Here is a 19,627-nt window from a genome sequence, read left to right as displayed (position 1 = left end):
AGCCAATATCATGCAAGAGAAATGTGCTAAAATTCAAGTTGAGAATTGTTTTTCACCCTAGGTCTGTAACCCTCACATAACCACTGAATAGCTCTTAAGTCTGTAGTAATGTCTGTGGTCTGAATGCTGATGTGCACAATATTGGTAGAGTTAGGGTTAGGGTTAAAGAGTTAATGCCTCACTCCAAACACTTAACTCAACTCTGAATGTCACTTTGTGTTTTATTTAATAGGCTTCAATTACAGCGTAGGATAAGAATTCAAAATTAGAACCTAATTTGTACATATTTGCGTCTCAGTGCATTACTTCTTCTGAAAAACTATGGATAAGCTTTCCGTCTTTATTCCATTTTTCCTTAATATTCTGCCTGTTGGTAAGACGCTTAAGACAAGGAATTTCGAGATGAAACATTGTATGACATGTTTGAAAGTGTTCAAGAAGTTTGTAATGACCATCGACTCAAACAAAGTGTGTTTAGAATTTTGTGCCAGTATCCTAGGCAAAAGAAACCTGAGCTTGAGTTACAGTGAATCATGTGCCACTGTACAATAACAACGTGTCAGCAATCAAGAAGAGCTTTAAAACACAAAGCTGAGGGTATTTAGAATACTAGTGTGGTGTTCCTGTGACCCTGTTTTCTTACATGATAAATTTGACTTCCAAGCGTGATGACAGGACAGAACGATGCTAATATTTGCAAGCACAATTGTGCAATTATTATTGCGCAATCGCAATCATTCGCCTGGTGTATTCTTTTTCACTTTTCATTTATGACGCATGATCCAGCCAAACCAGTGAACGCTGGCACACTGCACTGGTGTGTCTAAGAAGGTTAGCATAATTGCATAGATTGCGTGTTGTTGTTAACAGAGTAAAACAATAGCAATATTTCCCTGCATGGATTTGGCATGGGAAAGTTAGCAAACCTGGCAGGACTGTTTCATACCTGCATGTGTCCGGTCTCTTGGTCAATCTCAAATGTCATTAAGAATGTCGTAAACTAATATATTAAACTCTTACCAAATAAACCAAGGGCTTGTATCATATAGTGCTAGTGCATGGAAATTGTAGTTATAACCAACTTCCAAGAAGGAGAAAATGAAACGTGCTAAAAAATTTTTTAAAAAAACAAGAAGGGAGAACCAGATGGAAATGTATGGATGTTTAATCATATTACAGACATTTTCCCCAAATTGTGAGTGAATGTGACACCTAATTTCCAAGAGAATACCCTGGCGTTCCTACAGACCTACAGTCTTGAGCCTTCTTCAGTTCTTCATATGCAACTTTGTGGATTTTATCCCATGTAGTCTAAAGTAATCAACATTTATTTTGTAGCTATGCCACAATATTGCCATCTCAAACTGAGCACCATTCTACAGTATATATCTAGAGAATAGATCCAAGAAAAGAATGAATACGAGGCTATAGCAGAGCCAAGGCATGAGTATTATGGATGGTATTGGTTTAATGGAAGTATGCTTGGGTCAGGGTTGTAACAAGCACAGGTTCATACAGACTGTCGACGTTCAAGGGTTTACAACTGGTCAAAATACCTCTGCACTCAAATACTGTGTGTTTGCACACCAACTCTGTATATTTGTCCAAGCATAGCTATTGTGTGGTCTTGCGTCACATTTCTTAAAACCCACCACCACGAGTCAGGATTTGTATGTGTGTGTGTGTGGGCAAGTGTTCGTGCACCACTCCATAAAATCAACACATGCACAGGGTTTAAATAACAGCACTCATTGCCAGAAACAAAAACACACACATTTAATATCGTTTTAATAAATATATCCTCTCTAGTGTGTGACTGAACATACGCTGAGGTTATTCAGTATTATTTCTACTGCTCACATCCTGGCAAAAAAGATTTAAAAAAAAAAAATCCCAGTCCCCTGCTGTATATGTATACTTACAGCAGATGCTACATCTTTATTTAATATCCTTGTACTCTTACCAGCCAAGGCTTGAATTTCAAGTTGTTTGCCATAATTCAATAATCCTCTGGGAATTCTCACAATCTCCTCAGCTCTATTTGATGTAGATTTGTGAGAAGAACTTGGCAGAAAAGATGCCTGAATGATACGAGTAAGCTGTAAACTCTGGCAAACGTCTTCTCAAACGAAGTCTCCTGATCTAGATTCATTTGTTTGCCTGTCATAAATCATTATAAATATGATTCTAATAGACACTGCAGCTGTTCATACATTCACACTCTTACTCTGATTTATGGGCCCTTCATGAGTCTTCACTACCTGCCTATTTTATGTTAACAGACAATTTAAGATACAGAAATTAATCAAAAGATCCATTTGAAGTGATCTTTTTTAGGAAGTTAGCATTACTGGGACACAACGTGCTACTTCTGCCACAGAAATGAGCTAACATTGAGTCTATGGACTGCATGATTTATTAAAATGGTTTAATGTGAGCCTCTGAACCATGTTGTGTCATTAATCTGCTGTTCTTTTTTCCCCACATCCCTCCCAAATGTCCAACCACTCCTCTGCATACTGTATATACTGACAGCTTTGCTTACACAGGCTTACATATACAGCAACTTAGTTATGTTGGTATTTACACAGGAAAAGTTATGTGTATTCAAAGGTTATGCAGCTGCTTAAATTGATTTTCTGGGTGTGGCATTCAGATTATGAAAATAACCTGTGTGTAGCTCACATCTGGAGATCACGGTGGTTAAGTGGTTAGCACGTTTGCCTCGCACCTCCGGGGTTGGGGGTTCAATTCTCCATATTCTCCCTGTGCTTGAGGGTTTCCTCCCCCAGTTCAAAGACATGCTTTGTAGACTGATCTGCATTTCTAAATTGTCCGTAGTGAGTGAATGTGTGTGCGATTGTGCCCTGTGATAGGTTGGCACCCCATTCAGGGTGTCCCCCGCCTTGTGCCCTGAGTCCCCTGGGAAACCTGAGTCTCCTTCAGGCTCCCTGTGTACCCTGTGTAGGATAAGCCTACACTTTAGACATAAGGACTTGCTTTAAGCCCCCCCCAAAAATAATACAATGAACATAAACATAAAACATAACATAATATAAAAACAAAAGACAACTATGTCTTTTAAAATGAAAATAAAAAGATAAATATTATGATATATGATTGAGAAGACAGCATGCATTGATATACATATCTAATAGGAGCCTAGAGTATTGCTAACATTATACTGTAAGTGGGAACAGATAACAGTTTGTGGTTTCTCTACAGAAATAGAGACAGGTTTGGCCATCATGCTTGCAGTGATTATATCGATGGGCTCTGAACATGTTCTAAACTTGCAAGAGCGAAAGAAAAGGAAGTGCACGTCCTTTCATTCTACTTAAAAAGTAGCTTTACTCGAGTCCTGATCTATGAAGCACTATGTGGTGCGTGACTTGGCTGCTACTTTGGAGACCTTTTGCAAGCATCGCTGTGGCTCTTCTTCGTTAGACAGTGCAAAAGCTAACCATACCGCTCCATTAATCTAAATAAGATGTCGTGTTGTGATTGCTTTGCTTCCGTGTATAATATGATACTCATGTGTATTCTCCTATATTTGCTCCAGTGGAAAAAAAACATTGTTCGTGCTGACAGGATGTAGTGTAAACTCACTTTGGGACAGCCGAGGCGGCCAACAGTACATTCTAAGCAAACAATGAGTGAATATACTCATGAATTACTATCATTTACATTTGAAGGACAATTGTGCAATGTGTTGTTACATGGTGGGCCTTTATGGGGGAGAGTTTTCCTATTTCTACTGAAACAAGATTCAAAACAGACAAAGGACAGAATACCATGTGATGTTTTGCAATTAATCTGTGCGAACGTCACATATATCCGGTGATCAAGCAATCCTAACAAATCACAATTCCTTTATTTTTCTAGAAACGTCAGATGCCATATTCCCTAGGGTTCTGTTGCGAAGGGTAGAGAATATTTGACACTATTTTCAGTTTGCATTAGCTCTAGTTTTCAGACTGGGACTTGGCCCCAGGGAGGTCTATGTTATTTCAGTGTGGCTTGTAGGCTTGTGAAGAATGGGGAGAGAGGGCTGGAAGACTATAAGCTGCACAGATGTTCTTGTCTTTGATGAGAGCTGTTAAAACAGCAGTGAGACATTAGAACAACTTATGATGGACTTGGACGTGAAGGAAGGAAGTCCTTTTTCTCTGGTCTACTTATCACAATTAAGCAGAAGTCGCAGCATTTTGATTGGAGATGAACTGGTGTGCATTTGTCGGTTTGGATGTATGCGTGTGCGCTGCATAATGTCCTGGATTGAGCTTCTTATCAGCGCGAAGCAGTTACCACAGCCTAAACTGTTGGAAAATGAAATGTTGTGCATTTTATCTGCCTGGTTTTCTATGTGTGTGACCAGGAATTGGCCAGACTGTGTATTGGAAGATTTTTTTTTTATTATTATTTTTTGGAATCATGCTCATAAATGTTGCAAGGATTTTGAAGAATTCAGAAAGTCATAGATGTTCTCAAAAGGATTGTTTCAAATTTGTAGACAGTACATTGTCTTGTAAAATGGGGAAATATTGGCAGGTGCATTTTGCATAGTTGAACACTTGAGTGTTTTCTGACTTGCAATCAACAAGGATGTGGACCTCAGGATAAAGAAGGATCTCAGAAGAGTTTGGCAGAGGATGCTTGGGGAAATCTCCAAACAAACAGCCCATTTGTATTCTTCTGCATTGCACGCTATGACATCATGTCCTGGTCATTGTTTGAAGTGGACGGCTTTACAGTGATCAGGTAACCTGTGACCAGGAAACCTGCTGGATCGATTAAGTGTTAGGAATTGAAAAAAAGAAAAGAAAATAGAACTCCCGCTTGGTGGTTGCAATGACAACCACATAACCACAAGTTTGGCTCCTCGACCCCTCACATTGCATCACCACCCTCTTAGTGGATCACAACAGGACTTCGACACCACCAAAACGCAATCAACTTTTCCCATTCCATGTCCAAGCCTCAACTGAAGTGAGATTTACAACACTCATTCGCTCTTGTCCATTCCTATTAAGAGGGGTGGATTTCAGGACACGATCGTGTGAGACTGAGCATATTTCATTTGGTGTTCCTTATTCCATGTTGGCTTGATTCTGCAATGTTGCTTCTTGACCCTGAGCATTCATGTTTTGAGAAAAAGGCCCCTCGTGAATGGCTAATAAGAGGGAATGAAAGTCATACCCAAGACACAGCTTTTAATGAGGGAGGTCAAAGAGGTTGAGAACCTCTTTGGCGCACTGCACTTTTTCAAATCATTTTTTCATTGTCATTTTTTCAAAGAACAAAAGCAACAAATTCTAGCATGCTAACATGAGAAGGCCACATCGAATCTGCTGTTTTAAGTACTCCATTAGTATTGCTGTACTAATGAATGAGCTGAGAAGTAGTTCTGAATGTGAGGACACGATGAATTTGTCACCGGAAGTGCAAGAATATTTTTCAGTGTTCAACCAAACATATGAATCAGAAATATCAGAATATTTATTTGTAGAATAAGACACGACCGACCAGTAACGACCCCAGCACATTTGGCACCTAAGCAGATTCACCACTTGCATGCAGATATGGCTAGCGTATCAGTGGTCCATGCTGTGTGAACTGCAGAGACGGACTGCAAGTAGTTTGCTTTTACAGCATTTAGCAGACGCTCTTAACTGTAACAACTTGCGTGAGTGGATTAATGTCGGAAAAACATATACTCATGCTAATACCATCCATCCATCCATTTTCCATACCACTTATTCTACACAGGGTCAAGGGAGAGCCTGGAGCCTATCCCAGGGAACTCAGGCATGAGGCTGGGGACACACCCGGGATGCACACACATTCACACACTACGGATAATTTGGAAATGCCTATCAGCCGCAGAACCCGGAGGAAACCCCTGAAGTATGGGGAGAACATGCAAACTCCGCACACACAGGTTGGAGGCGGGATCCGACCCCCCCAACCCTGGAGATACAAAGGCAAACTTGCTAACTACCGTGTCCCCATGCTAGTACCAGTAGTCTAAGAATACCTTTTACATAGAAGGTAATGCAAGATTTGGCAAAGGAAACAGTACTTACATACTTTGAAGAGTCTGTAAAATGGTGCCTATGCCAAGAACATACCTTGTGTCTGATTTGAACACTAATCCCTTCATTGGACATACAACAGGCTCAGTAGTTGGAGCAGATTTAAATCCAAGTGGTTAACATCCATTGTTAGTATTATAGTGGTATTAAGTGATATTTAGGCCTGTTTAATCTCTTTTGCCATTTTCTTTATTTGCCTCTCCTGCCACTTCTGTAACTTTTGTAGCATTTCTGTCTTTTTCAGACCAAAATGTGGTGCTCTGTGGCTGTCAGAGCCTAATCTTCACCATGCTTTCACAGACAATTACAGTAATGAATAAAAAGACTACATTTTTCATAAGGCTTCTGGAGGACCCCAAAGCAACTGTGTATACCACTTGCTGAAAGAAATGGCCTTGCTTTTGTATTTACTTACATATATACCGTGTTATCGTCCTCCCAATGGTTTGGATAATCTATCTGCTCCATAATGCTGTGTGGTCTTAATGAACATATTTGGATGTTGTCTCACACGTACTCCTTTGCCGTCTTCTCCACATCCCTCAGCACCACTGTTCAAAGCTCCTGATTTACATCTTCCACATGTTCTGCTCAGACCGTTCAGCCCCTGTACATACTGGCCCCACTTTATGTGTGTTCACTGTCACACAAACAGACGCAAGCTGTTGAACAGTGCTCACCTCGGCCATTGACACACTGTAACATGGGAACAGAGATCGGACAGTTTGCACATGTCGTGCGGAGACAGGCACGTCAGGCCCCATGAGCTAGGATCAGCATCCTATTTGCTCAGCTCTCATACTTGACGGCACCTGTGATCGTCTTTGGTTGTTGGGTAGAGCTGGCACAATTGTAGACTTTTTTGGTTTGAGTTAAATTACTCAACAATGGTTTAAATGATGGACTTTGTTTATTATATCATCAGGCATGTGTTGTTGTTTTGTTTTTTCTTTCACCAAGTGCAAGTTTCTCCATATTTTCAGGCAGCGTTGAACATTTCCACTGAAACTAAAAGGAGTTCTACTGTATGTTACAACTGTACTCCAGAAAAATCTGCGTTCAACCAAAATACAGTCAGTACTCTGTGTGATATACCTTTGAGTGTAATTTTATCTCATTTACATACATTGTTCGATGTTCAGTATATACATTACATCCAAAAGTCTGAGACCACATTGAAAATCTGGGATTTTTTTTCTTCTTTTTAAACAGAAGGTTTTAGAATGGTGAAATATTTCAAATAAAGAATGTAAATGTTGAATATCTTGAATATTTACTATTGAAGATCCTGCATTAGGGGTGCTTCGGGGGTTTCCTCCAGGTACTCCGGTTCCCTCCCCCAGTCCAAAGACGTGTGCTGTAGGCTAATTGGCATCTCTAAATTGGCTGTAGTGTGTGAATGGTTGTGTGAGTGTGTGTGCGATTGTGCCCTGAGATGGATTGGCACCCCATCCAGTGTTTTCCCCTTTCTTGCACCCTGAGTCCCCTGGGATAGGCTCCTCTCGACCCTGTGTAGGATAAGCGGTATGGAAAATTGATGGATGGTTGTATGGATTCTGCATTATTTCTAGGTTCCTATTTAACTGTAAGCAAATGTGTGATATTGACCATGTTAATTGCTTTGTCTAAAAAATCAAAACATTTTCCTCATGCCTAATCTCTTCTATTGAAGCACATGATAGATTTGATCGAAAATGAATCGTAAGGTTTTGCACAAAACTTGTGGAGTCCGTGCCAGCTCCAGTGCACACTGTCATTAAAGCAAAATGGGACATACCAAATACTAAGAGATTATTAAATTCATGTAATTATGTCAAGGTTTCTACTTTTTACTCAAGTTGTTGTCAGTAATATAATTTGTAATGAAAATTGTTGGATTCAATTAGAAAAGACTGCAAAATAGAAACATTTTCACTAGTGCTCTCAGACCTTTGAACCCCACTGTACTGTACGTACATGCGGAGAAGTACACAAAGAACAATCATCCATTTAAAGATGTAGTGCAATTAATTGATGATGCAGAGCTCATAAATCCTTTTTGTGTTTATTTTTTTTCTGTTTTGTTTTTTGTTATAGCATAGTAATCATTAATACTCTGATATGGTATATGGTTACTATGGTTTAAACAATAATTCTATTATTTAAAAAAGGATTACACTTTTATGAGCTATGCATCAATTGTATTGTATGCATCATCGTTATCCATATACAAGCATGAATGTTATAATATAGCAATATAGCTGTGCCAAACGTGAGTGTAGAGATACAGTAAGTGTACACATTTGCACTGATTTCAGTTTTCTAAACTTGAAAGATAAAAATTTATATCAGTCTTACGGCTCCATTTTTTTTACTTGCGTGGCATAAAATAGTTTTGTACAAAAATGTCTTCAGCAAGAGTGAACAAATCCCATCGTATTTTCCCCCCAAAAAGGCGATAAGTGATGTGTACATAATATATAGCTGTAAAGACTACTTTGCATTTAGAAAAAAGAAGCGTGTTGTGTTGCACTCGAGCCAGCTCTCCTTCCTCTTCTCCTTCCGCTTTATTTACATGAAACATAAACCTTTAGTATGAAGAATTATACTGGGTTCATGTGTCCAATGTCTCGGATCCTGCATTTCACTATGCCATCGTTTCCACTACCTGAGTGTCTTCTCTCCTGCTTTCAGATTGTCCTTAAAGAGCCACAGTGGGACAGCAGGCAGGCAGAGCAGCCTGGTGATCCATGGAGCAGACTTCAGCACCAAAGACATGGACAATGACAACTGCATGTGCAAGTGCGCTCTGATGTTGACTGGAGGTAAGAGACAGGAATCTCATTCTTGTGATTATATCTATATTATATGTGAACAAAATGAGTCCTATAAAAGCCAATCAAACATTTGTATAGCATTTGCAGCATCATTTCAATTATTAACACTGTATCTTAGTTTACACTGACACATTAGTCCCTCAAGGTGCTCATTATGATTCCCTACCTCACTATATTCTGGACCAAGCCACAGATTTCCCGTCTCCTGTATCGTTCTAGTCTATGCGTGGCAAATCGCTTCAATGGTACATTTCCAAAGTCAATGTTACTAGTTGGCTTTAGACGTCTTGCTGTCGCTGTAGTGTCTACTCCAGGAGTTGACTACTTTAAGCTTTCCAAAAAGCTTATTTTCACGTTGGACTGACAAAAACTGGTGTGGCATATGCTGATAGTTGTGGCCAGCTCAGTGAAAAATATGCATTCACAACATTAATTTTATTAGGTACACCTGAACATTTATGCAGTTATCCTATCAGTCATTCATGCAGCAGTGTAATTTATAAAATCATGCAGATACGGGTCAAGAACTTCAGTTAATGTTCGCATAAAACATCAGACAGGTGATAAATGTGATCTCTGTGACTTTAACCTGATTGTTGGCATGGTCGTTGGTGCCAGATGGACTGGTCTGAGCATTGCAGAAACTTCTGCTCTCCTGGGATTTTCACCCTCAAAATCTCTGGAGTTTTCATAGACAGGTGAAAAAAGCAAAAAACATTCAGCTGTGTGACCGGAAGCACCTTGTTGATGAGAGAGGTCAAAGGAGAATTGCCAGACTGGTTTGAACTCACAGTGATGCAATGGTAACTCAAATAACCAGTCTTTACAACCGTGGTAAGCAGAGTGGCATCTCAGAATGCATGCTGAGTTGGATGGGCTACAACAGCAGAAGGCCACTTTGTTTTTCACTCCTGTCAGCCACCAGGAACAAGCTCACCATAACTGGACAGTTGAAAATTGGAGAAACATCACCTGGTCTAAATATAAATATAAATATATAAATATGTATATATAAGTCACTAAGATCACAGTTTCCCTAATTCAGATGTTCAATGTGAACATTAACTGAAGCTCTTGACCTGCATTTGCTTCTGCATTGCACTGCTGCCACGTGATAACTGTTAACTATCTATATATCTACTGTATCTATCTATCTATCTATCTATCTATCTATCTATCTATCTATCTATAGTACTCACTTTTGTTGCCAGCGGTTTAGACATTAATGGCTGTGTGTTGAGTTATTTTGAGGGGACAGCAAATTTACACTGTTACACAAGCTGTACACTCACTACTTTACATTGTAGCAAAGTGTCATTTCTTCAGTGTCGTCACATTAAGATATATAATCAAATATTTACAAAAATGTGAGGGGTGTACTCACTTTTGTGAGATACTATATATACATATACATATATATATATACATACATATACATATATATATATATTCCTCTGAATAGTAAGCATGGCACACAGAAATGTTGTAACCTTTACAGTTCTGTCCTCTGTCCTTTTCTGTAATTTGTACTTTGATTGGACACTGTGTACACAGTCTGTCTACATTTAGATTCTCCAAAGGAATTTTGGGGAAATGAATGAATTGAGAGTAAATAATCCGCCTTATTCATGTCCATTATACCCATAAGTGTATTTCAGTTACTGCTGAGGATGTGTTACAGATGTGTCCATGAAACAGGTTGAAAAATACAGTATCCACCCATATGAATGAAACCTAAGTGGTGCTATAGCCTGGGCTAAAAAGAAATCAGCTTCTTGATATCATTCTGTGTATTTCTTCTTATAACCACTGGTGGTGCTGTTGCACTTGGTTCTACAAAGCTCCAAAATAATCTGTCATAAGACATTCATTAATAGCAAATAATTTGACGTGGATGGAAAAACTGAAACCTGTTCTTGATATCTTGTTGCGTTTGAAAGACAGGGGCCAGCCACCTTTAAACAGTATGCCTGCGAGCTTCAGGATAAGATAGAACTAAGTTAAAACCAATTATTTATAGTCTTGTTAAATCTATTGAGTGTCCTAAATATTGTAACACAAAAGGCATGTTGCAGTATATTTAACCTCCACTCTGCATGCACCTCAGCACAGTGGATGTTCCCAGTCACACAGTGCAGTCCTCTCAGCTAAACAGCCAAAGGACCACCACTTGCTGGCAAAGCAGGTGTGTAATGCTTTGAGTGTGGAGTAATGAGGTCTTTGTGGACCTCCACATGCTGTGAAGAGTCAGTCAACATGAGGCAAGACCCAAGGATTTCTATGAATACTTCTATGAACCCTTTACTCTCTTCCTGTGAAGAGACTTTCTTGTCCCAAAGGAAGCACTTGGTTTTCAGATAGCTGGGATACATCATTAAGCAGAACATGACAGCACAGGACCTGAGAGAGGTCCTGTCATCCCAGATCCTTTTATGAGCCAGTCAAGTGCAAAATTTTCAAAATACAAGTGCAGCCAAGTGCGAACTTTTTTTTTTCACGAACTAGCCAAGTACAAGTGCATTTAAAGGGCTTTGTCGCTGCATATTGAATAACACGATCAGGCATGTTGAGTTTACGTGTCATGAGAACTAGACCGAGAGATTCAAGAATAGGCCAGTGTCTACTACTATACTGGAAGTTATTATATACGTTAAGCTCCTTTCAAGTTAATAGCAACTTATATCACTAGAAGTTGGTTATGACTGGTAAAATCAGATCTAGGAATCAGCCCATTTAGAGAGAGAGAGAGAGAGAGAGAGAGAGAGAGAGAGAGAGAGAGAGAGAGAGAGAGAGAGAGTGTTATCTCATCGGCATACATTTACTGATAATGATGGGCAGTTGTGTCATCAGACTTTTCGCTTGATTGTGCTAATGTATTAAACCTTTTGCTTCATAAGGGCTCAGTGCATCACAGGATAAAAAACCATCAAGATGTCATCCACTTAGTCAGTAATGTATCGGTTTCTATGTTTAGTCCTTGAGCCGTCCCAATAATTACCTGGGACATGTACAAAGTCTTGTCCTGGTAAATAATTTGAAATCAATGCTAAAATGGTAACACTGACACTTATATACCGTTAAAGTGTTTCTCGCAATACAGTTTTATTCTAATCAGTGTAGCTGAAAGTATCGCAGCAGCAATAACGAACATACAAAACTCAATATTTATTCATTTATTCCAGGCAGGAAACGGACAATAGACAATAGAAGTTCTTGAAGCATTTAACTATAATGCAACTGTAATGAATGAAACCATTTAAATATAAGATTGTTAAGTAAGGAATAAAAAACAACAACAACAGAGCATGCTGTTATAGGAAAATAATCAACAACAGGGTGGTGTGATCACCTCGAAGTTGATTATTTTTCAACAACAGCACATCTTGCGGTGTGTTATTGTTCTTTCTAGACTACAGCAATTTGCCAATACTTGCAGTTTTTAATTCTTTATCAAAACAACACACCATTCATTTAAACATTTATAGTTGTATTTAATGTTGGATAACTTTCATGAAACAGGTTAGTTCTTGTCATCACGTATGTCGTGGCACGTATAAACAGCCATCCCCTTACCACCCTTTCTCTCGCTGAAAGCTAAAACTTAGCTTGTTATGTTGCAAAGATAGCGGAAACTCCACTGTCGAGGTGGTCGTGTGACTTGGACTCGACTTAGATTCCAGTCACAAATTTCCTGACTTTTGATTGGACTTGGCATAATTAAGAATACTTGTGACTCGACTTTGACTTTGACATCAGTGACTTGTGACTCGAGCCCTTTGATTTGGAAAGGTTTGATACAGTCTCAAAAGCAAAGATTGAAACATTATACATTTAAAAGTGGGCAGTTAATCAGATGTTCTTTTTCTCATCAAACAGCTCATTTTCAGCAAATCAGCATCAATCTTCTTTTCCAAGGTCAATGTTCAATCAGTCAGACACTAGACAACGACAACGTTGAAAGACTGCTCATTGCCCAATGACAGACACTATGGCTTGTGACTTATATAACTTATAACTTAATAACCTCTGTGTTTCTTTATCTGTTTATTATCAGGCATGGAATATGTAAAATATCCAACATACAATGTCCTGTCAATTCTCTGCTACTATAGAAACCGTTATGTATTATTACAAGCACATTCTATATGAACCTGTGTTTGGGGTTAATGATAATGAGTCTTTATTTATAACATATACATTACAGCACAGTGAAATTCTTTTCTTCGCATACCCCAGCATGTCAGGAAGTTGGGGTCAGAGTGCAGGGTCAGCCATGATACCGCGCCCCCTGGAGTAGAGAGGGTTAAGGGCCTCGCTCAAGGGCCCACCAGTGGCAGCTTGGCAGTGCTGGGGCTTGAACCCCCGACCTTCCTATTAGTAACTCCAAGCCTTACCTGCTTCCAAGCCTTACCTGCTTCCAAGCCTTACCTGCTTCCAAGCCTTACCTGCTTCCAAGCCTTACCTGCTTCCAAGCCTTACCTGCTTCCAAGCCTTACCTGCTTCCAAGCCTTACCTGCTTCCAAGCCTTACCTGCTTCCAAGCCTTACCTGCTTCCAAGCCTTACCTGCTTCCAAGCCTTACCTGCTTCCAAGCCTTACCTGCTTCCAAGCCTTACCTGCTTCCAAGCCACCGCTGCCCCAAGCCACCACTGCCCCCAAGTTTTAATTCTGTAATGTACTACTAATATGAGCTGCTGTTAAGGAAATTTCTTCTGATCAATCAGATTTGAGAATTCATCAGCACTGTGGAATCAATTCAAATGACATGGTATTGATAATTATTGTTGATCTTTAGTATTGGAATACATTGCAGGGACATGTTGGTATATTTGATTTGCTTGTGTGCTTCACTGTACACTATGCTTATATTCAGTGGTATGCAATGCCCTATTGCCTCATTTATTTATTTATGTGCAACTGAATTAGTATAGACAGAAAGCTTTAGCCTTAACCATGACCACAACCATGATGCAATCTGATACCTGAAATGTATGACCATGGTAACAAGGAATATTAACCTCCATGCAGTGACCTCGGTCAGATTGGTCCATGGCAATAAAAGGGCAGCATGCTTGGGTCTTGGAAGTCAGGCAAAATGTCACAGATGAAAGTAGCATTTGAGCTCATGAAGAGGTGCCAAGTTCTCTCACAGAAGTGATGCATGCCACAAGGGACATTCTGTGGGTCAGTTCTGCAAATGTGTGTGTGTGTGTGTGTGTGTGTGTGTGTGTGTGTGTGTGTGTGTGTGTGTGTGTGTGTGTGCGTGTGTTTGTTTGTATATGTGTGTGTCCTGAGTGTGACCGCGGCAACATAGTTGAGTTTAATGGACTGTAATGTGACACAGATGAAAGGCTTTCGGGACAGAACTGTACCCCTCATGGCTACAAGCAAACAACTTAGTGAGCGGAAACTATTAAGAAAAAACAAGGACAGCAAAAGTGCAGAGATTTTTTATTTTATCTCATCATATTCAGGAATTCAGAAAAGATTTCTATCAGCTGTTTTATCCAGGCAGTTTGTTTTTTCCTTTTTTCTCTTGATACGTGTGCATGATATTCTTAGTGCATAGTCGGTACAGTTTGAAGCGTTGTCTTTGCCCATCACATACTTCTGTAATTATCATAAGTGCAAGCTGTCAGTGTCAAAGGCTGTAGAATGTAGAAATATCCATCACAGAAAAGTACTGTAAAATCGCATTCCCGTGTTGCATGCAAATAAAACATGCAGTCCGGCACTCCTGGCTTAGCTATTATTTATTTATTTGTTTATTACCACATTCATTCATTCATTCATTCTTTTGCTTGGTGAAAAATAACTCCTACGTCCACGCAGCTTTTGCAAGTAACTCTTTCCACTTTCCATATTTTCTTTTTATCATATTTTCTTGTAAACAGTTTCAGCTCTTTCTTATATCCTAGTACTGTATTTAAACCCCGTGTTGTCCTCGTCATGCTTGCACAGGCCTGCATTGTTATTCTGTACTTGTATGCTGTGTTTCTCAATTTTTGGTTCCTTGTTTTTAATCCAGGGGCACGGTGGTTAGCACACTTGCCTCGCACCTCCATGGTCCGACCTCCGTCCTGTGTGCACTGAGCATGCATGTTCTCCCCACGCTTCAGTGGTTTACTCCAGGTACTCTGGTTTCCTCCCCCAATCCAAAGATATGCGTTGTAGACTTATTGACATTTCCAGTTGTGTGTCCCCCGCCTTGAGGCCCGAGATCCCCGGGATAGGCTCCAGGCTCCCGTGCGACCCTGTGTAGGATAAACAGTCTGGAAAATGGATGGATGGATGGATGGATGGATGGATGTTTTTAATCTAGCTTCCCAGTTTACCGAGTCTAGTGTTTTTCTTTCTGGTTTTGATTTTAGCATGTTGCGTAGAAGGGAAAAAATCTAAAAAGAGACCTTATTTTATTCTCGGTAACTTCTCCTAGACAGGAAATCAAATGGAAATAAAAGAGAGACATCTCCTAAAGGCTTTTGTCTTTCAGCTTTTCTCCTGAGACCCCATTAATCTCACATAGTCTCCTCTTGGGTCTCAGTGGAGATCTCAACACACTATTGTGTTAATGATGTATCACGTTCATTCAAATGTTCTACCAAGCTTACTTCAAGCATACTAATGTGCAGTATGTTTGGACTGATGTACAGGGTTTTTTTTTTTTTTTTAATATTCTATCATGTCTAAGTATATTTGCAGAGAAGTAGACTATTCTTTTTTTTTTTAGTTTAAGTACTTGGATAAATGTACACTAGTATACTTTTCTTATGCTAGCTTTTGCAAGTATACTAGGTGCCAAGTATTCTACAGGGTGTCCCAAAAGTCTCCATACACAGGGAACTGTGCTTTCCAGCACCACGTCGGTTGTGTCTCCATCAGTGGACGTCCACTTCTTCTCGGTCGGTCCGCAACACTTCATGTCTTTTTGAATTTGTTAATAAGTTTAGTAACGGTGTCGTGTGTGATGTGCTCGCCATGTTTCCTGTTAAAGTCCATCGCAACCTTTGCGACAGCTTCCCGATCCGGCCGTGAGAACGATTTCAATACGTTCTTCTTTTATCAAAGATCTATCTGAAAAAAATATACATATAATCTAAGTATGAAACATTTTGGAAGACATTTCGCTAAACAAACAAACAAACAAACAAACAAACAAAACGTGGTAAATTCCCCTATGTATGGAGACTTTTGGGACTTTTGTGTATATTCCAACTACTCTTGTAGTTTTAGATGTATTAATACAGGTATAAAAAGTATTTTATTATGCTAAATCTACTCAAGTCTCAGGTCGACTTATGTAATGTTTAAATTTTAAATTATTTATGTTTTTTTGAGTAAGTTTTAATCCTGTAATGTACTACTAATATGAAAAGAGTACATTTTTATCGAGCATTTTAAGTAATTAAAATATTTGGAGGAGAGAGTTGAATTCTGTTTTGCTCAAATATTAACTTTATTTTAACTTGATTTCACCGTGTGTTTTTCAACACTTGAAAAAAGTTCAATAAACCGAATAAACTAAAACTCAGTCTAACTACTGAGTAATAAAATAAACATCGATTAACAATTTCTCAGGTGATGCAGTGGTAATGCAGTTGCCTTGTGTTCAAATCCTGCAGATGCTCGTTGTGGCTTTTCTTTCTGTTTGAACTCTTTTAAGCTCAGAAAAATATCTCCTTTTTTCCCCACTCATTTTTTTTTTCCTAGGGAATTTTTGAAGAAACATTTGTGACAAAGTTTATACCAAAGTTTGTATAATGAAATATGAGAGAATCTCCTGAGATACCAACAAAGAAACTTTAAAGCAAAGAAACTTTCATCAGGCGTTTTCTTATCACTGAGGAGGGATTACTCCGTGCTAATTTCATTTGCTTGCTTCATGGTCTTGGTGCTTGAGTGTGTTGATGACCCTAGAAAAAGCCTAAATAAAACTGTGGGAGGAACCACAGTGCTGTTCAGAGTCTCTCTCATTGTAAAAACAATAAACATTTCAATAATGAACTAATAAAGACATTACGTTACATGCAGAATTTCCTGCATACTGTTAAAACTACAGTGTTATGATTTAGTAATGGAGGATTTCTTGCGCCAATGAAAAAACGAGCATTATTGATCTATATTGTAATACAGAATACTGATCTATATTAACTGCATTTCATTTACTGATTCTGACTTTTGTGTCTTTTAATCTTCAGGATGGTGGTTTGATGCCTGTGGCCCGTCGAACCTGAACGGGATGTATTACACCCAGGGACAACATGTTGGTAAACTCAATGGCATCAAGTGGCACTATTTCAAAGGGCCAAGTTATTCTCTCCGTGCAACTGCCATGATGATCCGACCTCTGGACTTTTCATAGACCTTCCCACTGTGTAGGTGGGAACATCGTTAAAAATGGCTACATTTGAAGCGATGATTCATTATAACGGGACACCTTATAAGTGGTTTGGTACGCCACATGTACTGTATGATACATGGATTGTGTGACACTCATTTGCAATAATCCACCTTTTATGGGAAAAAAGGGCTTCAGAGAAGAGAAGCAGCTTCTATTATTATCACAGGAGATGATGAACTCTCTGGGGAATTACGAGAGCATTCTTGGCTGGCTTTTATTTTTATATATCAGAGATATGAACTCGAGTGCCATTGCTGGGTCACTGTCAGCTGCTGAGGTGGGCAAATCACCTTTGATAGGAACAGACTGGATGATACTGCACACGTGTAAGCCTGTGGCTCATTTGATACCCGAATAAACTTGCAGCAGCTGGAAAGATTTGCGAAAACCAAAAGTGAGCCATTGACTTGAAGTTTTTGTACAAACAGTGTTGTTACCACTGACCCATATTACATTGTATTATTACATGTTTTGTACCGACACACGTTTTTTGTTTTTTTTTTTGTATATGATTCTTGTCAAAACTGAGAAACCTAACGTACAGCTTACAAAACTCAAATAATGTATAATGTGAAAGAAATGTTTGATATGGAATGTGGTTTGGCTGGTGGTACTTTTGTCAGATTGTGTTTATTTCAGAGTCCAGTTTTTATTATTACTGGCTATTCTATTAATATGGGCTATTATTACTTTGATGACCTTTAGCTGCATTATTGCTAGCAGTCACAATTAGAATACAGGCCAGGGTTCACGTGTACAATACGAACTCTTATCCAAGTTAGAATCCAGTTAGCTGAATGTATGTAAGAATGTATGTAAAAAGGTTTCTCTGCTGTACACGTACACCTTGTTTAATTAATCATTAATCCCATTGTGAATAAAAATCAAATGTGGTAGAGAAGGAAAGCCAAAATTCTTGACGTGCAGGCACAGTCCAGGGCCAGGAGATGAGAAACATGACTTTGAGCTTGAGCATCACGGTACGAAATGGTATGCCTTACCCTTTTTTCCACTCAGAATAGCAAAGATTAATTATACTATCCATTATTTTTACACACATGAACCACTTTCTATGTGTCCTGTATTTTTAGTCATTGTTTCACATAACTGAGCTTAAATATGGATACAGTACAAATGTATCATTTTAATATGCAAAAGCATGTCCTTTGTATGCCTTTACTGTCTATTTGAAGTACATGGCAGATGGGATTGTATTTTTAGGTTGTGAATCATGATGCACACACAATATCTTAAAAATGATCTAAAGCACCCACAGTGTCATTTGACTAGTAGTGAAGAATACGGTCTGTTTTTTTTTCCCCCCTCGTTGTTCATCTACGACGTTGAAAATGCTGTTTTAATACATCCCAGCTGAAGGATAGTAAAAGTTAAATGGCTCATTTTAGTGCACTGTACTTCATAACTACACACAGTTATCTGTTTTGTGTTATTAAAAAAAAAATACAGGTAATTTTATAGATAAGCCATACCAGCATCTGGAGCATATTAAATAATAGCATGCCATTTATTAACATACTTAAAATATTGTAATTTAGCATGTGTTCCTGTGCCGTCCTGAAGAAAGAGAGGTTTTTTATATCGTCTCAGAGCCATAGGAGCCACTCTGAACAGAATTAGTTGAAATAATAATTCTAGTGCAGGCTGCCTTCAAAACTTTACTATTACCTCATAAAATTGTACATTTGCCATTTTATTTAAACACTTAATTCTTTGTAACATTCAAAATTTTTTGATGTCTAAATAAAAGAATGCATGTGATGCACTAAAATCTTACATTCCAGCCATCTGAGCTTAGAGGTCACAATCTTAGGTCATGTATGCCCCCCCCTTTTTTTCCACCTACAGACTTCTGCTTCAACTAAGATCGACAAAACTAACACCCTACTCCTGTCACATTGCATTTCAGACACCATATTTACCAGACAAAGAAGAAGAGCTGTGAGAACACAAGCATATGGTGTTGAGAAGAGAGCCTGAGCATGCCAAGCTGCTATTGTCTGTTCATGCGCTGCCATTGCCATGACAGATTGCTGAGGTGACAAGCAATGCTGTCAGGATGGTCAAGTTACTCTGCAGCCAACATTCTTCCACCCTAATAGGAAGGTTAAGCAAATGCCTTCTGCTTGCAAACTCCTGCCTATCCCTCAGCACCTGCACTGACCCAGTAGACCCTCAGGAACGCAGCCTCCATCTAATGGGCCCAGTCACACAATGAAGGAGAGGCAGGCCATATATTTTGCTGAAGCCCACACAATAAAGGAGTCAAGGAGTAGTCCAGTCCAGTTGCTTTGACTT

At 39.1% G+C, this 19,627-nt stretch overlaps 1 protein-coding gene across 2 annotated transcripts in view; it reads left to right on the top strand.

Annotated features, from left to right (window-relative positions):
• angpt1 (angiopoietin 1) overlaps positions 1-17,837 on the top strand; it is a 62,567-nt gene extending 44,730 nt beyond the window's left edge. For both annotated transcript variants that reach the window (XM_017455003.3, XM_017455004.3), the window contains exons 8-9: positions 8,769-8,899; positions 17,109-17,837. In XM_017455003.3, the coding sequence (XP_017310492.1) occupies positions 8,769-8,899; positions 17,109-17,272 (295 nt within the window). In that variant the 3' untranslated portion in view covers positions 17,273-17,837. The remainder of the gene's footprint in view (positions 1-8,768; positions 8,900-17,108) is intronic.
• Positions 17,838-19,627: the final 1,790 nt, after the last annotated feature.

This window comes from Ictalurus punctatus, chromosome 24 (genome assembly GCF_001660625.3).
Source record: "Ictalurus punctatus breed USDA103 chromosome 24, Coco_2.0, whole genome shotgun sequence".
Lineage (NCBI taxonomy): Eukaryota > Metazoa > Chordata > Actinopteri > Siluriformes > Ictaluridae > Ictalurus > Ictalurus punctatus.
This window is presented reverse-complemented; position numbering and strand designations above follow the sequence as displayed.